The sequence below is a fragment of the Balaenoptera physalus genome, assembly GCF_965194825.1.
Source record: "Balaenoptera physalus genome assembly, chromosome: 11".
Taxonomy (NCBI): Eukaryota; Metazoa; Chordata; class Mammalia; order Artiodactyla; family Balaenopteridae; genus Balaenoptera; species Balaenoptera physalus.
This window is the reverse complement of record NC_138896.1, coordinates 107,999,622-108,019,925: the sequence shown is the minus strand read 5'-3', so window position 1 is coordinate 108,019,925 and position 20,304 is coordinate 107,999,622. Positions and strand designations below refer to the sequence as shown.

Sequence of the window (20,304 nt, the reverse complement as noted above, 5' to 3'; positions counted from 1 at the left end):
GGTTGGGAAATGCACCCTCTCTTTCGACAGGAGGAACTGTACTATCAGACTGCAAAGACGGAGGACACGGTGAAGAGTGAACAACTGGGGCTGTTATTGTAATCAGTCTACCACAGTAGTTTAAACGAATCAAAGACTTTATTTTTGGAGGCATGCAGCCTGGGACAGGGGTGAATCTATGTAATATCTTCAGGCACCCAGGCTTTTATATTTCTGCTCGATCATCTTTAGCTTGTAGTTTCCATCTTTAAGGTCACCTCATGACCCAAAATAGCTGCTAGAGCTCCAGCCATCACATCTGTTCCAAAAAGGAGGAAGGGGGAGAGCAAAAAAGATGTACTTTCAAGTTAGGTCAGCCCCAGCTAAAAGCTCTCCTGAAAGCTTCACCCAGTGTCCCTTATCTCTAACTTTAAGGGAAATGCTGCCTTTTAGGTAGCCTGAATAGATTTGCAGTCTGCTGGTAAATATGGGAGCAGTTAGTGGGTGTGGCTGTGGGTTAACTTGTAGTTCTTTTCATAAGAGGCCATTTATGAATCATTGCAAAAAACTTGCACTAGCTGAGCCGGACACGGGAAATGGGGACAGATGACACCTTTGCCCCTGGAGAGCACATCCCGGGCACAATGTGAAGAGGAGGGTGAATTCGCTCCCATTTATCAGCCCCTCCCTAGAGCCTGGGGGTCCAGAGTGAGTCCCACAGGCTCACAGGCTATGCGGAAGGCCGTGAGCGGCCGGGCTGGGCAGTGACGGCACGTCTCTCTCCAGCAATGCTGTGACTGCTGCGGCCTGGGGCTCCGCGTGCGGGCCGAGGGCCAGTCGTGTGAGTCCAACCCCAACCTCGGCTACCCCTGCAACCACGTCATGCTCTCCTGCTGTGAGGGCGAAGACCCCCTCATCGTGCCCGAGGTCCGCCGGCCTCCGGAGCCTGAGGCTGTACCACGGAGAGGTGGGTGCTTGCTGCTCCCCAGGCCAGGCATGTGGGCCAGCTGGGCGACGGGGGAGAGCTGCTGGGGCTTCTAGGCAAGGCTGGGTGTCCTCTGGCCTTCTGTGGGGACCTTGGTCACCTTCGTCTGTGGTTCAAGGCACAAGTTCCGCTCTGGACGGAGTTCTTCTGTGGCCTCCGATGATGGACTCCTGTTATTTTCGAGATGGTGATCTCATTCAGTTTTCTACTTACAATCTGCTCTGCCCAACTAGTACCACCCATCTCCCTCCACTCTCCACCCACCCACCCTCCTGTTTCTTTGTTCGCCTACACATCCATACTTCTTCCTCCCCATCCACCCATCCATTTCACCCATCCCCCTCCCATCCTTTGGTCCATCTCTCCACCACTCATTCCCCCATCCTGTCATCTATCTATTCACACATCCGTCCACCCCTCCATCCACCCACCCACCCCTCCATCCCGTCCATCCATCCACCTACCCACGCACACCCCTCTGTCCACCCCTCCGTCCACCCACCCCTCTATCCACCTCTCTGTCCACCCTCCATCCATCCATCCATCCATCCACCCACCCCTCCATCCACCTCTCTGTCCACCCTCCATCCATCCATCCATCCATCCACCCACCCCTCCATCCATCCATCCATCCATCCATCCACCCCTCCATCCATCCATCCATCCATCCATCCATCCATCTATCCACCCACCCCTCCATCCATCCATCCATCCATCCATCCATCCATCCACCCACCCCTCCATTCATCCATCATCCATCCTTCATCCACCCATCCATCCATCCATTCCATCCATCCATCCATCCATCTATTCTTCCTTCCATCTACCCACCCATCCACTTACCCATCCATCCACCCCTTCACCTTCCCCTCCATTCATCCATCATCCATCCTTCATCCATCCATCCATCCACCCCATCCATCCTTCATCGTGCTGTCTCAGCAGAGCACACAGAAGGTTCTGGTGAGGACCTGATCTGATTTCCTGAGGGCCTTTGGTCCCAACCACTTGCTGAGACCAGCCTGGGTCTCATCATGAGCATGGACCCCTGCCCCAGTTTCAGAGGCGGAGTTGACGAGCCGGGAGGCCCTGTCACTGGGCACGGAGACTGAGCTGCCCAACAGCCTGCCCGGTGACGACCAGGATGAGTGCCTGCTCCTCCCGGGGGAGCTGTGCCAACACCTGTGCATCAACACCGTGGGCTCCTACCACTGTGCCTGCTTTCCTGGCTTCTCGCTGCAGGACGATGGCCGTACCTGCCGCCCAGGTGAGGGCCCGGACAGTCGGGACAGGAGCTGGGGCGGGGCTGATCTTGCCCGCAGAGCGTGGTGTTCCTCGGGTGGGGACCGTGGGGGACTTCGCCTCCCGCCACCCCACAGTGTGGAACCTGCCGGCGCCGAGGGTCCCCAGCGATGGGTTTGTGAGGCCAGGCAGACGGGCTCCCTCCTGGGGCTCCATCTGCAGGGCTGCCCCAGCGGCCCACCCTGGATTCAAGTGCAGGGCCAGGACCTGGGCCATGGAGGCTCCCACCTACCCAGCCACGTCCCAGTACTGGGCCCGCGGTGGTCAGGCTCCGGCACCTGGTCTGGGAGGACTCTCTCCCTGCCAGCTTCCAGGGGTGGATTCATTGGAGTCCACAGACTGGTCCTCCCCCACCCTCCCTGCCCCGATTAGCTGTGAGACGGATCTGGCCTGAGGTGCGTCCCTCCCTGAGCCTCAGTTTCCTCTCCCGTGGGGAGGATGGGGGTGGGTAAAATGAGCCGCCCCCCGACCTCGAGAGCCCACATGGCGCCTGTTAGGGCCTGAGGCTGCCGGAAGACGCGAGACCCCCCTCCTGTCTGCTCTGTGACAGACGGTGACCGCCCCAAGCCGGAGGCCGCCGAGGAGTCCGCGCTGAGGCCCGAATCCTCCCAGGTGGCCCCCAACACCATCGCGCTGCCCGTGCCGCAGCCCAACACCTGCAAAGGTAAGCTGGCCGTGGGCAGGCGGGGAGCCCCCGGGGCTGGGCGTGTGCGGGGTGGCCCCCCCAGGGCGTGCTGTTGCTCAGGCTCACGGGTCCGTTGGCCTTGCCGTCGGAGGTTGGGTGAGGAGCTGCGAAAGGTGAGAATGGGGGCCGCAGCCTGGGCCAGGCGTGTGTGACCCCAGGATGGCCCATCAGCCGCTTTCAGTCTCGCTTTCTGTAAAACTGAGAGAGTACAATCCTTGCCCGCCCAGGCATCACGGAGCCTGCGTTCAGACACGTGCGGGACGTTCTCTGCGCCCTTCCTCTCCTCCCCTCCGTCTTCCTTCTGCCTCCTCCTCACCCGCATCCCTGTTACTTGAGGGAGGGGTGTGTTGGGGGAGGTCCCAGACCCCAGCCGGTGTGTGAGCGGGTGGAAGGGGTGACCTTGTGAAAGGGGCAGGAGCGGGGTTCCCTGGCTCCCAGCCCCTCTGCCTGTACGCCGGAGCGGCGTGGTCTCTGACTTCCGTGCGGTTTCCTCGCAGACAACGGGCCCTGCAAGCAGGTGTGCAGCGTGGTCGGGGACACCGCCATGTGCTCCTGCTTCCCCGGCTATGCCATCATGGCGGACGGCGTGTCCTGTGAAGGTGAGTGTCCCCACTGCCGTGGGCCCCGCACACCTGAGTGGGCCCGGAGCTGGGGAGGTGTTCCAGGGCCAAACCTCGCTGTGCTGGTGAGCGGGGAGCAGGTGTGGCTGCCATGACGACTAGCTGCAAATTGAGCAGCTGAAACAGCCGCGTCCGCCCACATCACGTGCCAGGTGTGCGTGTAGCCCAGGTGGGCACACGGGCTCGCCGCGGCCCTGCCGCTCCCTGGAGCAGGGCTCTGCAAACTTCAGTGTCCAACAGGGTCACCTGGGGGCCTGGGACCACAGGATCCTGAGAAGTCCACATGGCCCCAGGGGTCTGACCTAGTAGGTCTTGGGGCGGGGGGGGAGGCCCGAGACTCCCTGGGTCACACTCTGACTAGCTCTGTCCTCGAGGGTCACCCCATCTGAGTGGCCTGACTTGGTTTGTGACCGCCTTGCCCCCGTTCCAGCCACGGGTGGAGCCGACAGAGGGCAGTGCCTGCCCTATTGTCCTGCGGCAGGACATCGCTCCGGCTGGCCTCCATGGGGACCGAGGCTGGGGAGAGGCAGCCCCAGCTGGAGGGCACATTCTCAGTTCTGAAATCAAGGAGGGACGGTGGATGTTGGTGACTCTGCCTTCACAGAAGGGCCGAAGAGGGTTTAAAAGCATGGGCCTCCCTTACTTACGAACCCGCTCAGTCTGGGTCTTGTCCCGGTGGGGTCTCTGTGGGCTGGGACCTCCGCCTGTGAACTGGGGGGCATTGGATCCGACACCTGCTGGGGTTGGTTCCCACAGTGAATGGGAATCCGACACCTGCTGGGGTGGTTCCCACAGTGAATGACACCTGGAGCACCTCCTCGTGTGTGGAGGCAGGGCAGGCAGAGAGCGTGCAGATGGTCTAGGCAATGCTTTAGTTCAGGTTCAAGTTCAAGAGACATGAATCTGGTTTGGGTCCATGGGTAACAGGGTTACGTCTGCCTGGGAAGAGACCCACATCCCTGTCAGAAGCTGAAACCCACCACTAGCCGATTGCCCAGGACTGTTCTGGTGTGGATGAAAACCATCCTCATGCCCAGAGAGGACAGGACACTTTCCCAGAGCACACAGCAGGGTGGTGACTGACAGGCCTTTCTCTCAGATCGTGGGGGCACATCTGGCTTTGCTCCTCATCTCCCAGGACCCTGAAGACATGAGGACTGTGTCTCTTCTGGGTTGGGACTCCTTCAGGCCATGGGCCCGTGTCCCTATCCCTCCAGGCCTCCCTTTCTCTCTGCAGCGCCCCCAGTGGTAGAGGCTATGGGGTCCAGGCCAGAGGATGCAGAGGGCGTTTTGTGGGTGTAGCCTGCCCTGCAGGGGAGTCCTGCAGGTGATATTTAAACAGATGATATTTTATCATCTGTTTAAAATAATCAAACAAGTTACCAACAATGACAGCTCAAGAATTTTTTTTACATGTCCAAATTTCAGGTTTTTCTTGAAACTTTGTAACATCTGTCCACAAGGAGCCCACAGCCTTGGTCTCCCTTTTGACAGAGCACAGGCTCCACAGTGCCCTAGAGCCCCCTTGGTCCCTTCTCCTGTTTATGTCTCCAGCCTGGCCCCCTAAGCACTTAGGTTTGCAACTCCTGCCATTGTGTGGCTCCCGTGGCTGCCCGTGGAGGTGGAGGGTCTCCAGAGCATGGGTGGGAGACGGCCTCTGGTCCCGCCCGCTGTGTGACCCCAGACAGGCTGTCTACCCTCTCTGAGCTTCACTTTGCCACCTGTCTCTGCTAGGGCTCCTGCTCTGACGTGTTTCAACTGGACAAACTCAGACTTGGGCCCAAAGCCCAGAGGGACCACTGATGGGCTGGGAGGTCCTGGGCAGGTCCCTGCCCGTCTGGGTCTCAGTTTCCCCATCTGTCACTGGAGGCTCCATGTCACTGGAGGCCACGCCTCTCTAACGGCCCTTCTGTTTTTCCTCCCGCGGCCGTCACTAGACCAAGACGAGTGCCTGCTGGGCACTCACGATTGTAGCTGGCGACAGTTCTGTGTGAACACCCTGGGATCCTTCTACTGTGTCAACCACACAGTGGTCTGTGCCGAGGGCTTTATCCTCAACGCACACAGGAAGTGCGTGGGTAAGCCAGAGCCCCGCTTGCCGCCACCGTCACGGCTCCCCGCTCCGCTCCACGCCAAGCCCGCCACACTGCAGCCACATGCTAAAGGGCCTGCCCTTTGCATGTGAGCTCTCAGCACGGCCCCCCACCCCATGCTCCGTGTCATGCCCCTCGTGTCCTGGTTCCTGTCCTGCTTCTCCACCCACACCACCGGGAAGCTGCTTTCCACAGGGATGTGCCTGAGTCAGAACTTCATCTGAGGTGTGACCTGGCTGGTCATTGAAATGAGGTCATTGAGACATGTGGGCAGCAGGATAGGGAGGCCTGGGTTTGAAGCAGGACCCCCTAGTATCTCTGGGGGCTTGAACCTCCTCCCAAGCCTCTGTTTTATCATCTGTAAAAAGGGGGCAAAGAGGGCACTGCTCCTCATTTGGAGATTATGTGACATGTGTATGGCGTAGCCAGAGCCCGGGGCACTGTGTGCCTGTGACCTCAGCTGCTGGGATTGTCCTTAGATGCAGCCAGAGCCCCTTCAGAGGCAAATACCCCAGTGAGGCGTCCATTTGCTGTGTGACCCTGAGCAGTAGTGCTCGCCTCTCTGAGCCTGTTCCCTCACCTCTAACCTCGGGGCTCGGAGGCCTGGCAAGGGCTGGTACCCAGGTCCCGGCCTGTGCATGGATGGGCTGGTGCTCAGTAATGCGTCTACCCTCCTGCCTCTCGGTGCCCTTGTGGGCCAGGGCTGGGGCTCCAGGCCTGCCCTGTGGGCAGCAAGGACTTGCTGTTCTCCCATGGCTGGGGGTCTGATGTTTTCATGGAGGAAACATCATGGACCTGAACAGAGATAGACCCAGGGTAGCGGGGGCTTGGGGCAGACTGGGAAATGCTGTGGCAGGGACACAAGGAGAGGCCGAGGGAGAGGCCATTCCAGCTGGCAGCATCTGGACACACTCCCTGGAGAAGGTGGCGTGTGCACGTGTCTCCAAGGACGATGGGGATTTGGGAGTTGGGAGGGGCATGAGGGAGGAAGGAACGGCTGCAACAAACATGTGGAGGTGGGAACTGCACCGCACGTGCCCAGACCCCCGTGTGTCGTCCTTGTGCTTGGGGACCATGCCCAACCTGGACATGTCCTCTTCCTCACCCTCCGCCGCCAGGCAGCGGAGTGGCCGCTGCAGACATGTGCGTCCCTGGCCTTCAGCCGCCGGCCCAACATGCGCCCTCTGGAGCCTGCTTGTCAGTGGCGGGGCAGCTCCTCCCGTCTGGGTCGTGTCTGTGTGTCTGGGAAAAGGCGTCCACCCTGTGAGCATCCTCCCAGGACGCGGGTGTGCAGGCTTCCCTGGCGGCCTGGAGAGAAGACCTTGTCCTAAAAGGGGTCGCCGGGCAGCTGGAAAACGGGTTCTGGGATGAAAGAGCAGAGGTGCATTCCATTCAGCTAAGTTTATGGTCATTCTTTCAGCCTTTCCCTCCTTATCGTCCGGCACGGACCCCAGTCTCCTCTTCGTCCTTGTGTTCCACTTATGTGTTCATCTCATCTGTGAGCACTCGTTCTTTCCATCACTTGCTCATCCACAGACGTGTCTTCTGCGGTGCGTTTGTGAGCTCCAGGCATGTTCTATTAACCCTGGCTGGTGAGATGGGAGACGGGTGCCCGGGTTAAGAGTGTGGCCTCTGCAGCCAGACTGCCTGGGTTCAAATCCTGGCTGTGCCTCTTTCTAGTTGTAGGACCTGAGACCAGTCATTTGATCTCTCTGAACCTCAGTTTCCTCCCCTGTGAAAAGAGAGGACTAATGTCTACCTCAGAGGGTCACTGTGGCGGTTACATAAGTCCATGTAAAGAACTTGCTAGTGTTTGATGCCGTAATTGTGATTCGACAAATGTGTTATACTGAGGCAGCCTGCATAGGTAGTGAGCTCCCCATCACTGGAGGTGTGTAAGCCGAAGTGGGACAGTATTGGGCGGTGCCAAGTCCACAGGACTTCTAACAGACAGGTGACCTCTGTGGGGAATCCCCTGTGCTTTGCTGTTGGCCTTTTGTGCCCTGTCCTTTGAGGAACATCTTGGGCCCTGGGAACAGTGTTCCAGGTGGGCTTGGCTTTGAGACGATGGGAGCCCCGTCTCTGGGGCCCACTCTGCAGCAGTGGGGAAGGGGCTGGGCGCTCTGGGTTCTGTTCTTGCTGTGGTCCCGTGCAGGCTGGGAGACTTCAGTCACATCCCCTCTGTGAGACCTAGTTCCTTATCTGCGAAGCAGTATCTCTGGGGGATCGAGGGCAGTTCCTGTAAGCCGCCTGATCCCTAAGTGAGCCACACAGTCAGTGGTGTCTGCTGTCATCTCTCACCATGATTCCTCCCAGGCCAGGGGGCGCTCCTGGCCCATGACGTTTCTGGGCTCCTGAGAATGTGTCTCTCTCTGTCAATCCAGCTTATAAATCAGAAGTCTCTATCTGGCCCAGCCAACCCTTCCTTGGAAACCACGGGCCAGAACTCTCCCTCTTCCTCCTCCTCATTCCCACCCAACCAGCCTTGGCCGGGCCTGTACACCAGTTGGTTCACCTGTGAGTCTGGGACAGTCTCTTGCCACACAGCCCTGCACCCCTCCTCTCCACCTGGTCCTTGTCATCCTGATAGGCGCAGCTCAGACATTACTGTCCTTGAGAGCAGCTCTGACAGCGCAGGACCCAGAGCGGGCAGTGCTCTGGCCTGAGCCCAGGACCGTGCAGCTTTCCTCCCCAGCGTCTCCACCCGACCTGTCCTCTCTCCGGGCCTGCCGACTGGCAGTTCCTTGGGGGCAGAGGCTGTGACACACCGCTAGGCCACCTGGGCTTAGCACAGAATAGGTGCTCGTTAAGGTGCGTCCAGTGAATGAACGAATCCGCAACGACTGCTGTACCTCCCCTGCCAGGTGGAGCGTGGCGGAGACATGGGGTGTCCTCTGCCCACCTGCAGGGACGTCTGACTTGGCCACCTCTCTGGGTCTCCTCCGCCCTCCCTGATGCTACTTCTTTCCCTCCTTTGCTGGCTTCTCCCCTCCCCACCTGCGCATCCCAGGGGTCAGTACTCGGCCCCCAGGTGACCTCAGCAGTGACCACTCCCAAGCTAATTTCTTCCCTCGCCCCCTTCCGTGAACTCCGAGGCAGGTCTCTGGCTGCGCTTGATCCTCAAGCTCAGTGTGACGTCGAGGGCTCCCAACCTTCCCCTGTCAGCCTGCTCCTCCCAGCCGGCCGTTCCCTCTGCCTGGGAGGGCCGTTCCCACATGCCCACAGGGCTCCCAGGTGCTGGGCCCCCACCTGCAGGGCTGCTCGTCCAGAAAGCTTTGCCGAGACCAGTGGGCTCCTCTTTTTCTCTCTGCTTCGTCACATCCATCATAGATGCTGTCGGTTTGACCTTCACAGTACTTCCAGAACCCGACTGCTTCTCCTCGCCTCCATGGGTGGCAGCCTGAGCCCCATCATCTCCTTTTCTAACATACCCTCACCCCTGGAGTATTTGCACTCAGCCAGGGGACCCTGTTACCGATAAGTCAGCCCACTTCCCTCGTCTGCTGGAGCCCTCGATGGCTCCCGCCTGCCCCGCATCTCCTAACACTCTCCTCTCCGCGCAGTCACACCCCTCTGGGCCAGACCCTGAACCTGCCCGGCAGCCTGCCCCTCTGCCTGAGATACGAGCTCGGCTCATTCTGGCACCTCCTCCAGTGCTTTGCCCAAGTGTCCTCTGCCCTGAGGATCCTTCGTGCCTCCACACCCTGCACGTCCCACTCCTGGTCTCCTTCACTCTCTCTTCCACAGCACTCAGGACCACCCTCCCTCTTAGGTTTGTCTGTCTGCTGGTCCTCCCGCTCTGAGTGTCCCGTGCCATGGCAGACTTTCTGTCTGTCTGGTTCACCAGGTACCCCTGGGGCCATGGCACGTGCTCCATAAATCTTTGTTGAATGGGTGGTTGCACAGACCGTGCTGCTCTCTGGGAAGTGAGCACCTTGAGGGCAGGGCTGGCTGGCCGGCGGCGCCGTACCGGGAGCGCCCCGCAGCCTCTGAGGGCCTCACCCTCCCCGCAGACATCAACGAGTGCGTGACGGACCTGCACACGTGCAGCCGGGGCGAGCACTGCATGAACACGGTGGGCTCCTTCCGCTGCTACAAGGCTCTCACCTGTGAGTCCGGCTACATGCTCAAGGACGGCGAGTGCACAGGTGAGGCGAGCTGGCTGGAGGCCCCGCCCACCTCCCCACCCCCCCACCCCGCCTTCTGATCCGCCCCCAGCCCGCCCCCAGCCCACCTCCTGGCCCACCCAGAGCCTTCTCCCTTCTGGCAAGCTCCCAGCCCTGGGGTTTTCTGCCTGTGGGAAGACCCCACAGATGATGGTTTGGGGGCAGAGGCGGGGCGGGGGGGGGGGCCCAAGGTAAGTGTGTCTGGGTCAGTTATTCCCCTCCCTATGCCTCAGTTCCCACAGAAGGGTCACTTCTGTCCTTTTTACCAGAAAATTCTAGCCGCCTCAGAAGAGAGAGAGGTTCCATTGAACCGTTTCAGCAGATGCTTCCCCAGCGTCGTTTGTGGGCCTGGCAGGGTCCTGGGTGGCAGGGGTACCGGTGGGGGCGTGTTCTTGTCTCTGGCCTCCTGATGGGGGGGTGGGGGGCCCACAGGCGCACGGGGCTGGGTGTTGCTTTTAGGTGGGGTCCAAAGAGGCCGGCCCCCTGTGGCCTGTGTGATGTCTGGGCGGAGACCTGCAGCATGAGAGGCCCCTGGGAAGGGTGTTCCAGGCAGAGGGAACAGCAGGTGCCATGCCCTTAGGGAGGGGAGGAGTCTTGGCGCAAAGAACAGAAAGGGCGTCTTGGGTGGGAGCACGCTGCCGGTGGAAGGAGGCTGCGGGGTTGGCAGGCCCAGGTAGGCGGGCACTTGGGAGTTTGTTTCACCCGTGACGGGAAGCGTTGTATTTTAACTGAAAGCGTCTAGAAGAAAGTCACCCAGGAGGTGAGACCCAGAGCAGTGCTCCATTGTTGCAAGCCCTGAAAATGGCGGTGGGAAGCGGCTCTGAGGTCGGCGGGAGCTCAGGCAGGTGCTGTACGCACTCCATGCCGGGCCCTGAGCTGGGCGCGGAGCAGGGGTGGGGTGAGCTGGGAGGAGATGAGCCCAGGCCCCTCGGCGCACACCTGTGCACACCACGCAGGCCCACAGGGCTCACACAGATCCAGGGTGAGCCCCCTTTAGAGAACCCTGGCACCTGGGGAGGGGGGCCGTCTCCCTGGACGCCCCACCACCCCCGCCCCTCTCATCCCAGGGCCTCCTTCCTAGACCAGAGTGGCTGGGCAGGGGCTGTGTTCTCAGCCTCCCGGGGGTCCTTGGAGGGGGTTCTAGAACCCAGCACAGGGCTGCCTAGAGGCTGGGCTCCTGTGGGAAAGTGGTGCAAACCTTGGAAACTGGAGGGGTGGATGGATGAACAACAGACAGACAGACACACATGGTTGGTCAGGCCGTCAGGAGGCCGAGGGAGTCTCGGCTGTGCCACTAGCCCTCTGTGTCCCCTTTCTGCTCCGTGCCTCGGTTTCCTCGTCTGTGGGAAGAGCGCGACATGCCTGCTGTGCAGGAAGCACAGGGGAAGCGTGGGGCCGGCACTTTGTAAACTGGGTGCTGCACAGTGGGGAGGGGCCCTTGTGACCTGCTGGTGCCACACCGCAGGTGGGGACAGCGGTGCCATCCAGGTCTGGCAGTTCCATCGTTGGAAGCTCCAAGCCTGGCTGCCCAGAAGCAGTGCCGCAGCTATGGAACCCTGCCTGTGCCTCAGTGTCCCCTGTGGAGGAGGGGGCTCGTCATAGCCTGCTTCTGGGTGCATGCGAGCACTGAGTGAATAAGTACGTCTCGGAGCCCTTGGGGCAACGCCTGGTAGCACGGCAGAGTTCAGTGAGAGGGGTGACGTTGTTGTTACTGCTGGCGTGGGCCACGGCAGCTGCCTGTGATGCAGACCTTTGTAACCATCAAGGTCACCGTGGGGATGTGCGGGCAGGGGCCTGCCAGCCCGCCGGCCCCTGACCCCCGGCCTGGTCTGTGTGGCAGACGTGGACGAGTGTGAGCTGGGCACACACAACTGCCAGGCGGGCTCCACATGCCATAACACCAAGGGCTCCTTCTACTGCCAGGCGCGGCAGCGCTGCATGGAGGGCTTCCTGCAGGACCCCGAGGGCAACTGCGTGGGTGAGTGGGGCTTGGAGGGGCTGTGTCTGCCTGGCCCTGGGGGTCTTTAGGAGGGGTCGTTGGGGGGATAGGCTCTGAGGGCTTTACAGATCAGGGAGGCCTGGCTTGCTGCACTTTCCCTCTCCCGGCCTCAGTGTCCCCCTGTGAATGGATGTGTCAGTGCCTGGGCCCCACGAGGCGCTTGCAAAATGGAAGCTCTTATTATCCTGAACTTTCTGATCGCGGCTGAGTTACTTCTCTTGTGGCCTCAGTTTACTCATCTGTGGGACTGGACTGGATGAAGGTGTATCACGTTTTTTTAACCTACCCAACAGCGCTTGGGTTCTGGGAGGGAAAGCCCTCGGCTCCTGGCACGCAGGGACCAGACAGTCTGACCTGCCAGCCCGACCTGGGCTGGTCTGGGGCCCAGGACCGGCCGCCTCCCAGTGCAGCCCTGGACTCAGATGCTGGGGCTCGGGGAGGGGCTACAGCAGGCTCCCTGTCACCCGCACCCCCCTCCGCAGACATCAACGAGTGCACGTCACTCTCCGAGCCGTGTCGGCCAGGCTTCAGCTGCATCAACACGGTGGGCTCCTACACGTGCCAGAGGAACCCAGTGATCTGCGGGCGTGGCTACCACGCCAGCCAGGACGGGACCAAGTGTGTGGGTAAGGCCTGCCTCCCCCTAGCCTCTGGCTTCCCGGGTGCCCTGGGCCTGGGCGGCTGGTGCAGGGGGAGAGTCCGGGCCTCAGGGTGCCCTGCTCGCCTCCCCCTGCAGACGTGAACGAGTGTGAGTCGGGCGTGCACCGCTGTGGCGAGGGGCAGGTATGCCACAACCTCCCCGGCTCCTACCGCTGTGACTGCAAGCCTGGCTTCCAGCGGGACGCCTTCGGCCGCGCCTGCATCGGTAGGTGGGACTGGTGGCCGGGACCCCATCCAGCTCCCCTGAGAGGTGCCCGCCTGCCCCAGGCCCTCCCCTCGGCCAGCCTTGCTCTGACCACGTGCCCGGCCCTCTCTGGGCTGGACTGCCTTCCTGCCGTCCTGGCCAGCTGAGGCTCTGCTCTCGGTCCCCATCGCGCTCTTCTCTTGCCCTTTGCTGTGCCGTCTGTCTCTCCACGTCTGCCTCTGGTCTCCGTCCAACACCTCCTCTGCCTTCTTCCCCTGCTCCCTCTTCCCCCTCGCTCCTTCTGGGTTCCTGGGTCCCTCTCCTCCCCGGGGGTGGAGGGGGCTGGCGTCCAGGCCACCTCCGCCCTCCCTGAGGCCCTGCGCCTGCCGCCCGCCCCGCAGACGTGAACGAGTGCTGGACCTCGCCCAGCCGCCTGTGCCAGCACACGTGCGAGAACACGCTCGGCTCCTACCGCTGCTCCTGCGCCTCCGGCTTCCTGCTGGCGGCCGACGGCAAGCGTTGCGAAGGTACGGCCGACCCAGCCTCTGACCCGTGGCCCACCGTGCAGGGCCCCAGGCCTCAGCTGCAGGCTCTTTCCTGCCAGGGCCCCCCACTGCCATCTCAGACCCAAGGGCTGGGCATCTGTGCTGACTGCACCCCTGGGCGGGAGCTCCCTGCAGGCAGGGGGGCAGCCCAGCCTCTGCCCCTTGGTAGGTGCTGGTCCTGGCCATGACTGCGGTGCCCTGGGGTCCAGGCAGGGAGCAGAGGGAGTGAGACGAGAGGCAGGCCCGTGGCCAGGCGGACGGCCCGGCGGCCACACAGCACCTGGCAGTGCCATGCAGAGTGACCCCATCTTGGTTTTCCAGATCCCAGGAATCTAGATATTTATGCAAAGTCTGCTGGGTTTTACACGTCGCTGGTGGATCTAAACTTAAACACACTGTGTGTTAAACCAAGCACGTGAACTGGACCTGCGGCCCAGTCCTCACCCATGTGGGATGCGCCCGGGGCTGACGGAGGGGACGCGTGAGGGACCGTCACACTGTTCCCACCTGTGTTCATGGTGTGGTTGGGCCAGGTCTGGTGGGGTTGGTGCGGGGTGGTGCGGGGATCCCAGGCTGTTTGGTGAAGTGGGGAGGGGTCCCGTGAGTAAAGGGGATGTGGGGTCTCTGGCCCCATTTAGCTGGCACCGTCTTTCCCAGCACCTACCCTGGAGGTGCTGTCCTCATTTCCCTCCTGGGGAGGTGAGTCTGCTGAGGCCCCTGGGAAGGCCATGCACCTCTCTCTGATCGCCTGGCCTGGCCAAAGAGCCGGCCTCCTGTGGGACGGGACCAGCCCAGGGACAGGGGAGCGACCCCAGGCCTGGCTGTGTCAGACGGCACTTGGATGGGCTCCCCAAACAGACCCTGGCACTCCCTTTCACTCACGGGGGTTACAGCCACCTGTGAGCCCGCCCCCCGGCCAGGCTGGGTGCAGACAGCCGTGGGGATGGAGCGTCCTTCCCACCCTAGTTGTAGCTCATTCGTTCACTTCTTGGCCCTTCTGCCTTCCCCCCCACCACCCCTACTTCAGGCCACTTCTCTCCAGCTCCATCTGTGGCTGGACGGTAGAGACTCAGAGATGGAACCAGCGTGGCCCCTGGCCCCCGGGAGCTCAGAGCCTGGTAGAGGAGAGAAGCCACTCATTCATTCATTCATGCCGTCCATCATTTTGTGTGAAACCTGTGTATGTTGTGAGGTCCCGAGGGTCATGCGGCAGACGGTGGCCTCAAGGCCATGTGTGAGCTGACCCTACTCCCCCGCACTCTGCTCTGACCACGCCGGCCTCCTCGCTCTTCTGTGCGTGCACAGGGCACACCCTCACCTCAGGGCCTGTGCTCTCACCGTGCCTTCTGCCTGGAACGCTTCCCCAGATGCCCGCACGACTCCAACACTGCAGCCCTCCCACACACACCCCTGCCCCTTCTCTGCTCTTTTCCCATAGCACGCGCCACCTTCTGACGTACTAGGTGTTCCACTCATTTAATCCCCCCGCTTCCTCCCCAGCACACACGTGAACGTCACCTCCACGACGGGGAGGTGGCTGTCCGTCTCGCTCGTGGCCGTGTCCCCACGCTCACACAGGCCTGGCGCTTGTCGGAGCCCGGCAGGTCTTGGTTGGATGAATGAGAGACAAGTCCCTGCCCACAGGGAGCTCAGAGTCCAGCAGATGCCCCATCTCACCCGTCCTCCACCCACACCGCTCACCCGCTGCCTCGCAGGCCCGCTCTCACCCCTCCCCCACCCCCAGGCAGGGCCGGCCCTGGGGGTCAAGGGCAGGTCCTTGTTAGCACCTAGGTGACATCTCCCAGAGCCATCTCTACCCAGTGCTGTGCACCCTCAGTAGGGCAGCATCTAGCTCCCCGTGCGGGGATCTGAGCCCCACCTGTGGCTGCTTCCTCTAGGCAGTAGGCCGGGACTGCGCCAGCAAGCTATAATACATTGCTGCCCCTGCCTCACTGCATGTCTCAGGCAGGCGCCTTGCCTTTTTCTGGGCCTCTGGTTCCCCATCGGCCCGAAGGGGAGGCTGGAACTGATTGATGGTCTGTTAAGACAAGGCTCCAGGTGAGCCGGACCTGGGCCCTCTGGGCTGGAGGACACCTCGGTGACCGCCGGCTGGTCTGTCTGCAGACGTGAACGAGTGTGAGGCCCAGCGCTGCAGCCAGGAGTGCGCCAACATCTATGGCTCCTATCAGTGCTACTGCCGCCAGGGCTACCAGCTGGCCGAGGACGGGCACACCTGCACAGGTACCTCTCCTGCCCAGGGCCCCCTTCCTGAGAGACACCGCTTCCCGTGTGCCAGGCTCCTAGAGTCCCCACCGGGCCGGGGACACAGGGCACACGGAGGCCTTAGCGTCGTATCAGAGCTTGAGTCCCAGCCGTGCGTTTCCTGGCTGTGCCACCTTGGACAGATGCTTCCCACGTCTGACCTCAGTGGGATGAAGGATTAAGTTAATTACAGCTGACCCTTGAACGACACGGGGGTTAGGGCCTCCCTCACCCGATAGTCAAAAATCCATGTATAACTTTACAGTCGGCCCTCTGTATCCGCGGTTCCGCATGTGTGGTTGAACCAAGGACAGATTGCGTAGTACTGTAGTATTTATTGAAAAGAGTCCTCGTGTAAGTGGGCCTGTGCAGTTCAAACCTGTGTTGTTCAGGGGTCGGCGGTACCTTGTCCACGCCCTGTCTGGTGCCTGATCGGCCCTCAGCTGGCAGTAGCAAGTATGGAGCGGCCCCGGGAAGCAAGCCCTGGAATGCGGGTCCTGTGTGCTCTGTGGCCTCGGGCAGCTCTCTTCCTCTCTCAGCCCTGTCGTCCTCATCTGTAAAATGGGCCCCCAGGCTCCACGGCTGTGGCAGGATGACCCAGGGTTCACGAGGGGCTGAAACTCTCTCTGGCAGACATTGACGAGTGCGCTCAGGGCGCCGGCATCCTCTGCACCTTCCGCTGCATCAACGTGCCAGGGAGCTACCAGTGTGCGTGCCCGGAGCGCGGCTACACCATGACGGCCAATGGGAGGTCCTGCAAGGGTGAGTGAGGGGTCCGCGCCACCGGGGCCTCAGGCAGCCTCCAAGCAGGCGCAGAAAGCCTCATGCAGCTGGCCGTGTTCCCAGAGCTCTGACACCAAGTGCATAGGCAGAGAATGGCCCATGCCACTGGTGGCCACGTTCACCGAGCTCTGTGCCTGGGATGAGGAAGGTGGCAGTCTTTCTGCTGCTTGACCAGCTTAGAGTCTTCAAGGCTTGGACTCTGCTCTGGGCCCTGCCCTGCGAGCGGGACGGGCGTCCTGTGGGGTGGTCCTAAAGGCAGGAGCCCTACCCAGTGAGGAGCCCCATACGAGAGGAGCCTCAGGGGTCCCAGGAGCTGGCCAGGGCTTCCCGGCTGCAGAGCTGTCTGCTTTTTAATTTAAAAAGTAATCAGCCTGGACTCCGTAAAAGGTGAGGATCTTACCTGCCGTAAACAGCTGTGCGGGAATGACGACTTTATGTGCCTAGAGCGTGATTTCAGTTTTGAGCCTGAGGCCCTGTTCTGCTTGATGGTGGGAACGCAGCGTGGGCTTCTTGGGCAGCTCAGACGCCGCAGTGATTCTGGCTCTTGAAGGCGCTTCAGGCCGGAAACCTGTTCGCGTTCAGGACATCTCCCCCGACCCCTCCTCCCTGGCCATCCCGGCGCGGGGGCTGGGGAATGGCCTGTGCTGGCAGCACAGAGGCTCCCAGGCCCTTGGCTGCTGTACAGAGTGGAAGAGACGGGAGTATGTGACGCTCAGGTGGCATGTGAGCTGTGTGCCCACAGGACGAGCTGCCCTGAGACCCAGGCCCCCGGGGCGGGCTGGGGTGGCTCGGACGAGGGTCTCCAGCTCTGGGCATCCCTCCCATCGCCCTCCTCTGCTCCCCCCAGACCTGGACGAGTGTGCACTGGGCACCCACAACTGCTCTGAGGCTGAGACCTGCCATAACATCCAGGGCGGCTTCCGCTGCCTGCGTTTCGAGTGTCCTCCAAACTACGTCCGAGTCTCTGAAACGTGAGTGCCCCCACCCCGGCCTCGGGCCCGGGGACCCTGCACCGACCCACACTGCCCAGGGCGGAGGCCAGGTGACCGGTGGTGGCGCGTGCCTTCACCACCCCCTGCTCTTCACAGGCCCCACTGCCAGGTCTGTGGTCTGATGACCATAAATGGTATAAAACAGCACCTTGCAGAAAGCTCGGTGCATAGAGTATGAAAGGAAGAAGACACAAAAAAAATCTTCTCTTTCTCTCACACACACACACACACACACACTAGTTGTCTTTTGCTGTGTAACGAGATTTTTGCACCACTTCGCATCTTAACATCACAAGTAGTTACCATCTCACACAGTTTTGGAGGGTCACGAGCCAAGGAGCCGCTTAGCTGGGTGGTCCTGGCTGAGGGTCTCATAGGGCTGGGTCCTCCGAAGCCTTGACCGGGGCTGCAGGATCCCGCTGCCCACTCATGGCTCTGGGCGGGAGGCCTCAGCGCCTCACCATGTGGCCTCTCCATGGGGCTGGAGCTCCCCCAGCACGGGTCATCAAGAAGGCAAGTGATGGTCCTTTGTAACCTAACCTAACCCTAAAAGTGACATATCATCACTTCTGCCACTGGCCACACAGTCCAGCACTGCACGGGGTACCCTCGGAGGCAACATTCGAAGTGTGACTGACAGGAGGGGAGACACCGGGACCAGCTCGCAGGCTGGTGACCACACTCCCTAGTGATGCCTCTTGGTGTTTCGCCGTATTTCCTATCCTTTCCTTACTAAACATACATTTCCGTTGAGTACTTGCTGGGGTGTCCATCTTTTCTCTGCGCGGTGCTGTCACGTGGATGTGCTCCGTTGTTCGAAGCTTGCTTTCTCTGCTTGGTCGCCGTCTTTTGCGTCTGTGCGTGCAGCCCGCCTGGGGTGGCACTTCCTAGCATGTATGCGCTCGTGATTTACTTGCCGGCTGCCCTGCTGACTCTGTGACATGCTTGCTAATACACACAGTGCCGGGGAGTGTCTACGTGCAGGTGTGTTGGGACGCTTGGGTGAGTGTGTCTGGGTGACCCTGGGCAGGTGACCTCCCTTCCCTGGGTCTCAGCTGCTCCGCCTGCAACATGGGTGACGGTAGCGCCAGCCCCAGGGTGGGTGTGAGCACGGCATGAGTGAAAACACGTCATGAGTTTACACAGCGTATGGCATGGCCTGGTGCTGCATTAGTGCCATGTGTTGGTGATGTCATACCCCAACCCTGCGTGGCTGTGCGCTGTGGTCCCCCCGTTGGGGAACTCTGCTCACAACATCCTCTAGACCTGCTGAGCCCTGGTGCCCATTTTGGAAGCACTGAGCTTTGAGACAGGGATTTAGTGATGGAGGTGACAGGGTCTCATTGCACCCAGAAGAGACCAGATTGTTGCTGGGCTTAGAAATCGAGGCCTTGGGCCCCGTGGGGTTTGGTGCAGGTTCTGTCATCATGGTCCTGTAGCGTGGCCGAGTTCCCAGGCGTCCTCTGGAGCAGGTGTGACTCGGAGCTCTCTGATACTCGGAGAGGGGAAAGGGCAGGCCATCCCGTCAGAAGAGGAAATGGCTCCGAAGGAGAGTCAATTATGGAAGAAAAGGGAATCTGAGAAAAGATTGCAACAATAAAAACACCATGGCCAGGGAATCCATGCAAATAGGCAGTGTGCAAGGGGAAAAATGCAGGCAGGGAGGTAAGAATGAAGGAAGGTAGGAAGGCGCACCGGGACGAGAGAGAGCTGCTAACAAGCTACCTGGCGCTGTGCTGAGAGCCGCATGTTCATAAACTCACCCCTTCCCGCCAGTGAAACCGCAAGGCCGTTAACCCGTCCTACGGACAAGGAAGCTGAGGTCCAGGGAGGTCAGGTGACCCGGCAGAGGCTGCGAGGCTGACGAGGGCGGAGCTGGGCTGGGGGCCTGCGCCCGGTGGGTCGGGCTGGGTGAGTGTCGGGTGGGAGCGAGCCCGCCGCTGACGCCCCCGCCGTGCGCCCCGCAGGAAGTGCGAGCGCGCGCTGTGCCACGACTTCATGGAGTGCCAGAACGCGCCGGCGCGCATCACGTACTACCGGCTCAACTTCCAGACCGGGCTGCTGGTGCCGGCGCACATCTTCCGCATCAGCCCGGTGCCCGCCTTCGCCGGCGACACCATCGCGCTGACCATCACCAAGGGCAACGAGGAGGGCTACTTCGGCACGCGCCGCCTCAACGCCTACACGGGCGTCGTCTTCCTGCAGCGGTCCGTGCGCGAGCCGCGGGACTTCGCCCTGGACGTGGAGATGAAGCTCTGGCGGCAGGGCTCCGTCACCACCTTCCTGGCCAAGATGCACATCTTCTTCACCACCTTTGCCCTGTGAGGCGCGGCCGCGGACGAGCGCGTGGAGCCCCGGGTCCCCCGCTGGTCCGGCGCCCCGGCCGCACGCCTCTTTCCGCGCTCCCTGCCGGCCGCGTGGGGGGCGGGCGCTGTGGCCAGTTTACTCTGACCCTGTAAATTAACTTAATTTTGCTGACTTGTTCCTCGCGTTTCGGCCTCTCCTGTGCCCCCGGAGGGAGCTTTGCGCAGGCCAGTGCTGGTGCCCCGTGGATGGGGTCGGAGGATCCGAGGCTGGACGTGACCAAGACTGGAATCAGCGACCACATTGGAGATTTTGGACTCAACTGGGTGACCTGTCCCCAATGATGATATTCTGTTTCATGTTCCACTGTGATTAGCTCTTCACTTTTCTTTTTTTAAATCGTTTTTAAGTGTTTTTGTTTAATTATAAAAGTAGTACATGTATATTGCAAATATATAGATATTCAAATAGTACAAAAGGGTTATAAAGTAAAAAAGTGAAAACAGAAGACCCGCTTCCTTTTGTGCAGTGTTTGCGCGTGCCAGCGGTGCCTGAGTGTCTTGGGGCCCCGCCTTGGGCCTCACCTTGGGTTGCTGAAAGGGCGGAAGTGCGAGCGTGCTCGCTTCTGGTCCTACTTTTCCTCCTCCTGCGTTTCCCTCTTCCCTCGTCTCCTTCTCCAAATGTGGGCCTCACCTGGCTTGTCACTTTGGACATCGTCCAGAAACTGGACATCTACGTTTAGTGT

At 60.9% G+C, this 20,304-nt stretch overlaps 1 protein-coding gene across 4 annotated transcripts in view; it reads left to right on the top strand.

Annotated features, from left to right (window-relative positions):
- FBLN2 (fibulin 2) overlaps nucleotides 1–20,067 on the top strand; it is a 76,213-nt gene extending 56,146 nt beyond the window's left edge. The window contains exons 5-18 of one of the 4 annotated variants that reach the window (XM_082414262.1): nucleotides 766–946; nucleotides 2,022–2,231; nucleotides 2,817–2,930; nucleotides 3,449–3,550; nucleotides 5,509–5,649; nucleotides 9,678–9,812; nucleotides 11,671–11,808; nucleotides 12,312–12,455; nucleotides 12,566–12,694; nucleotides 13,075–13,200; nucleotides 15,343–15,459; nucleotides 16,114–16,242; nucleotides 17,111–17,234; nucleotides 19,223–20,067. In XM_082414262.1, coding sequence (XP_082270388.1) covers nucleotides 766–946; nucleotides 2,022–2,231; nucleotides 2,817–2,930; nucleotides 3,449–3,550; nucleotides 5,509–5,649; nucleotides 9,678–9,812; nucleotides 11,671–11,808; nucleotides 12,312–12,455; nucleotides 12,566–12,694; nucleotides 13,075–13,200; nucleotides 15,343–15,459; nucleotides 16,114–16,242; nucleotides 17,111–17,234; nucleotides 19,223–19,580 — 2,148 coding nt within the window. In that variant the 3' untranslated portion in view covers nucleotides 19,581–20,067. The remainder of the gene's footprint in view (nucleotides 1–765; nucleotides 947–2,021; nucleotides 2,232–2,816; nucleotides 2,931–3,448; nucleotides 3,551–5,508; nucleotides 5,650–9,677; nucleotides 9,813–11,670; nucleotides 11,809–12,311; nucleotides 12,456–12,565; nucleotides 12,695–13,074; nucleotides 13,201–15,342; nucleotides 15,460–16,113; nucleotides 16,243–17,110; nucleotides 17,235–19,222) is intronic. The other 3 variants (XM_082414264.1, XM_082414263.1, XM_082414265.1) reach the window with 3 other exon arrangements.
- The last annotated feature ends 237 nt before the right edge of the window (nucleotides 20,068–20,304 follow it).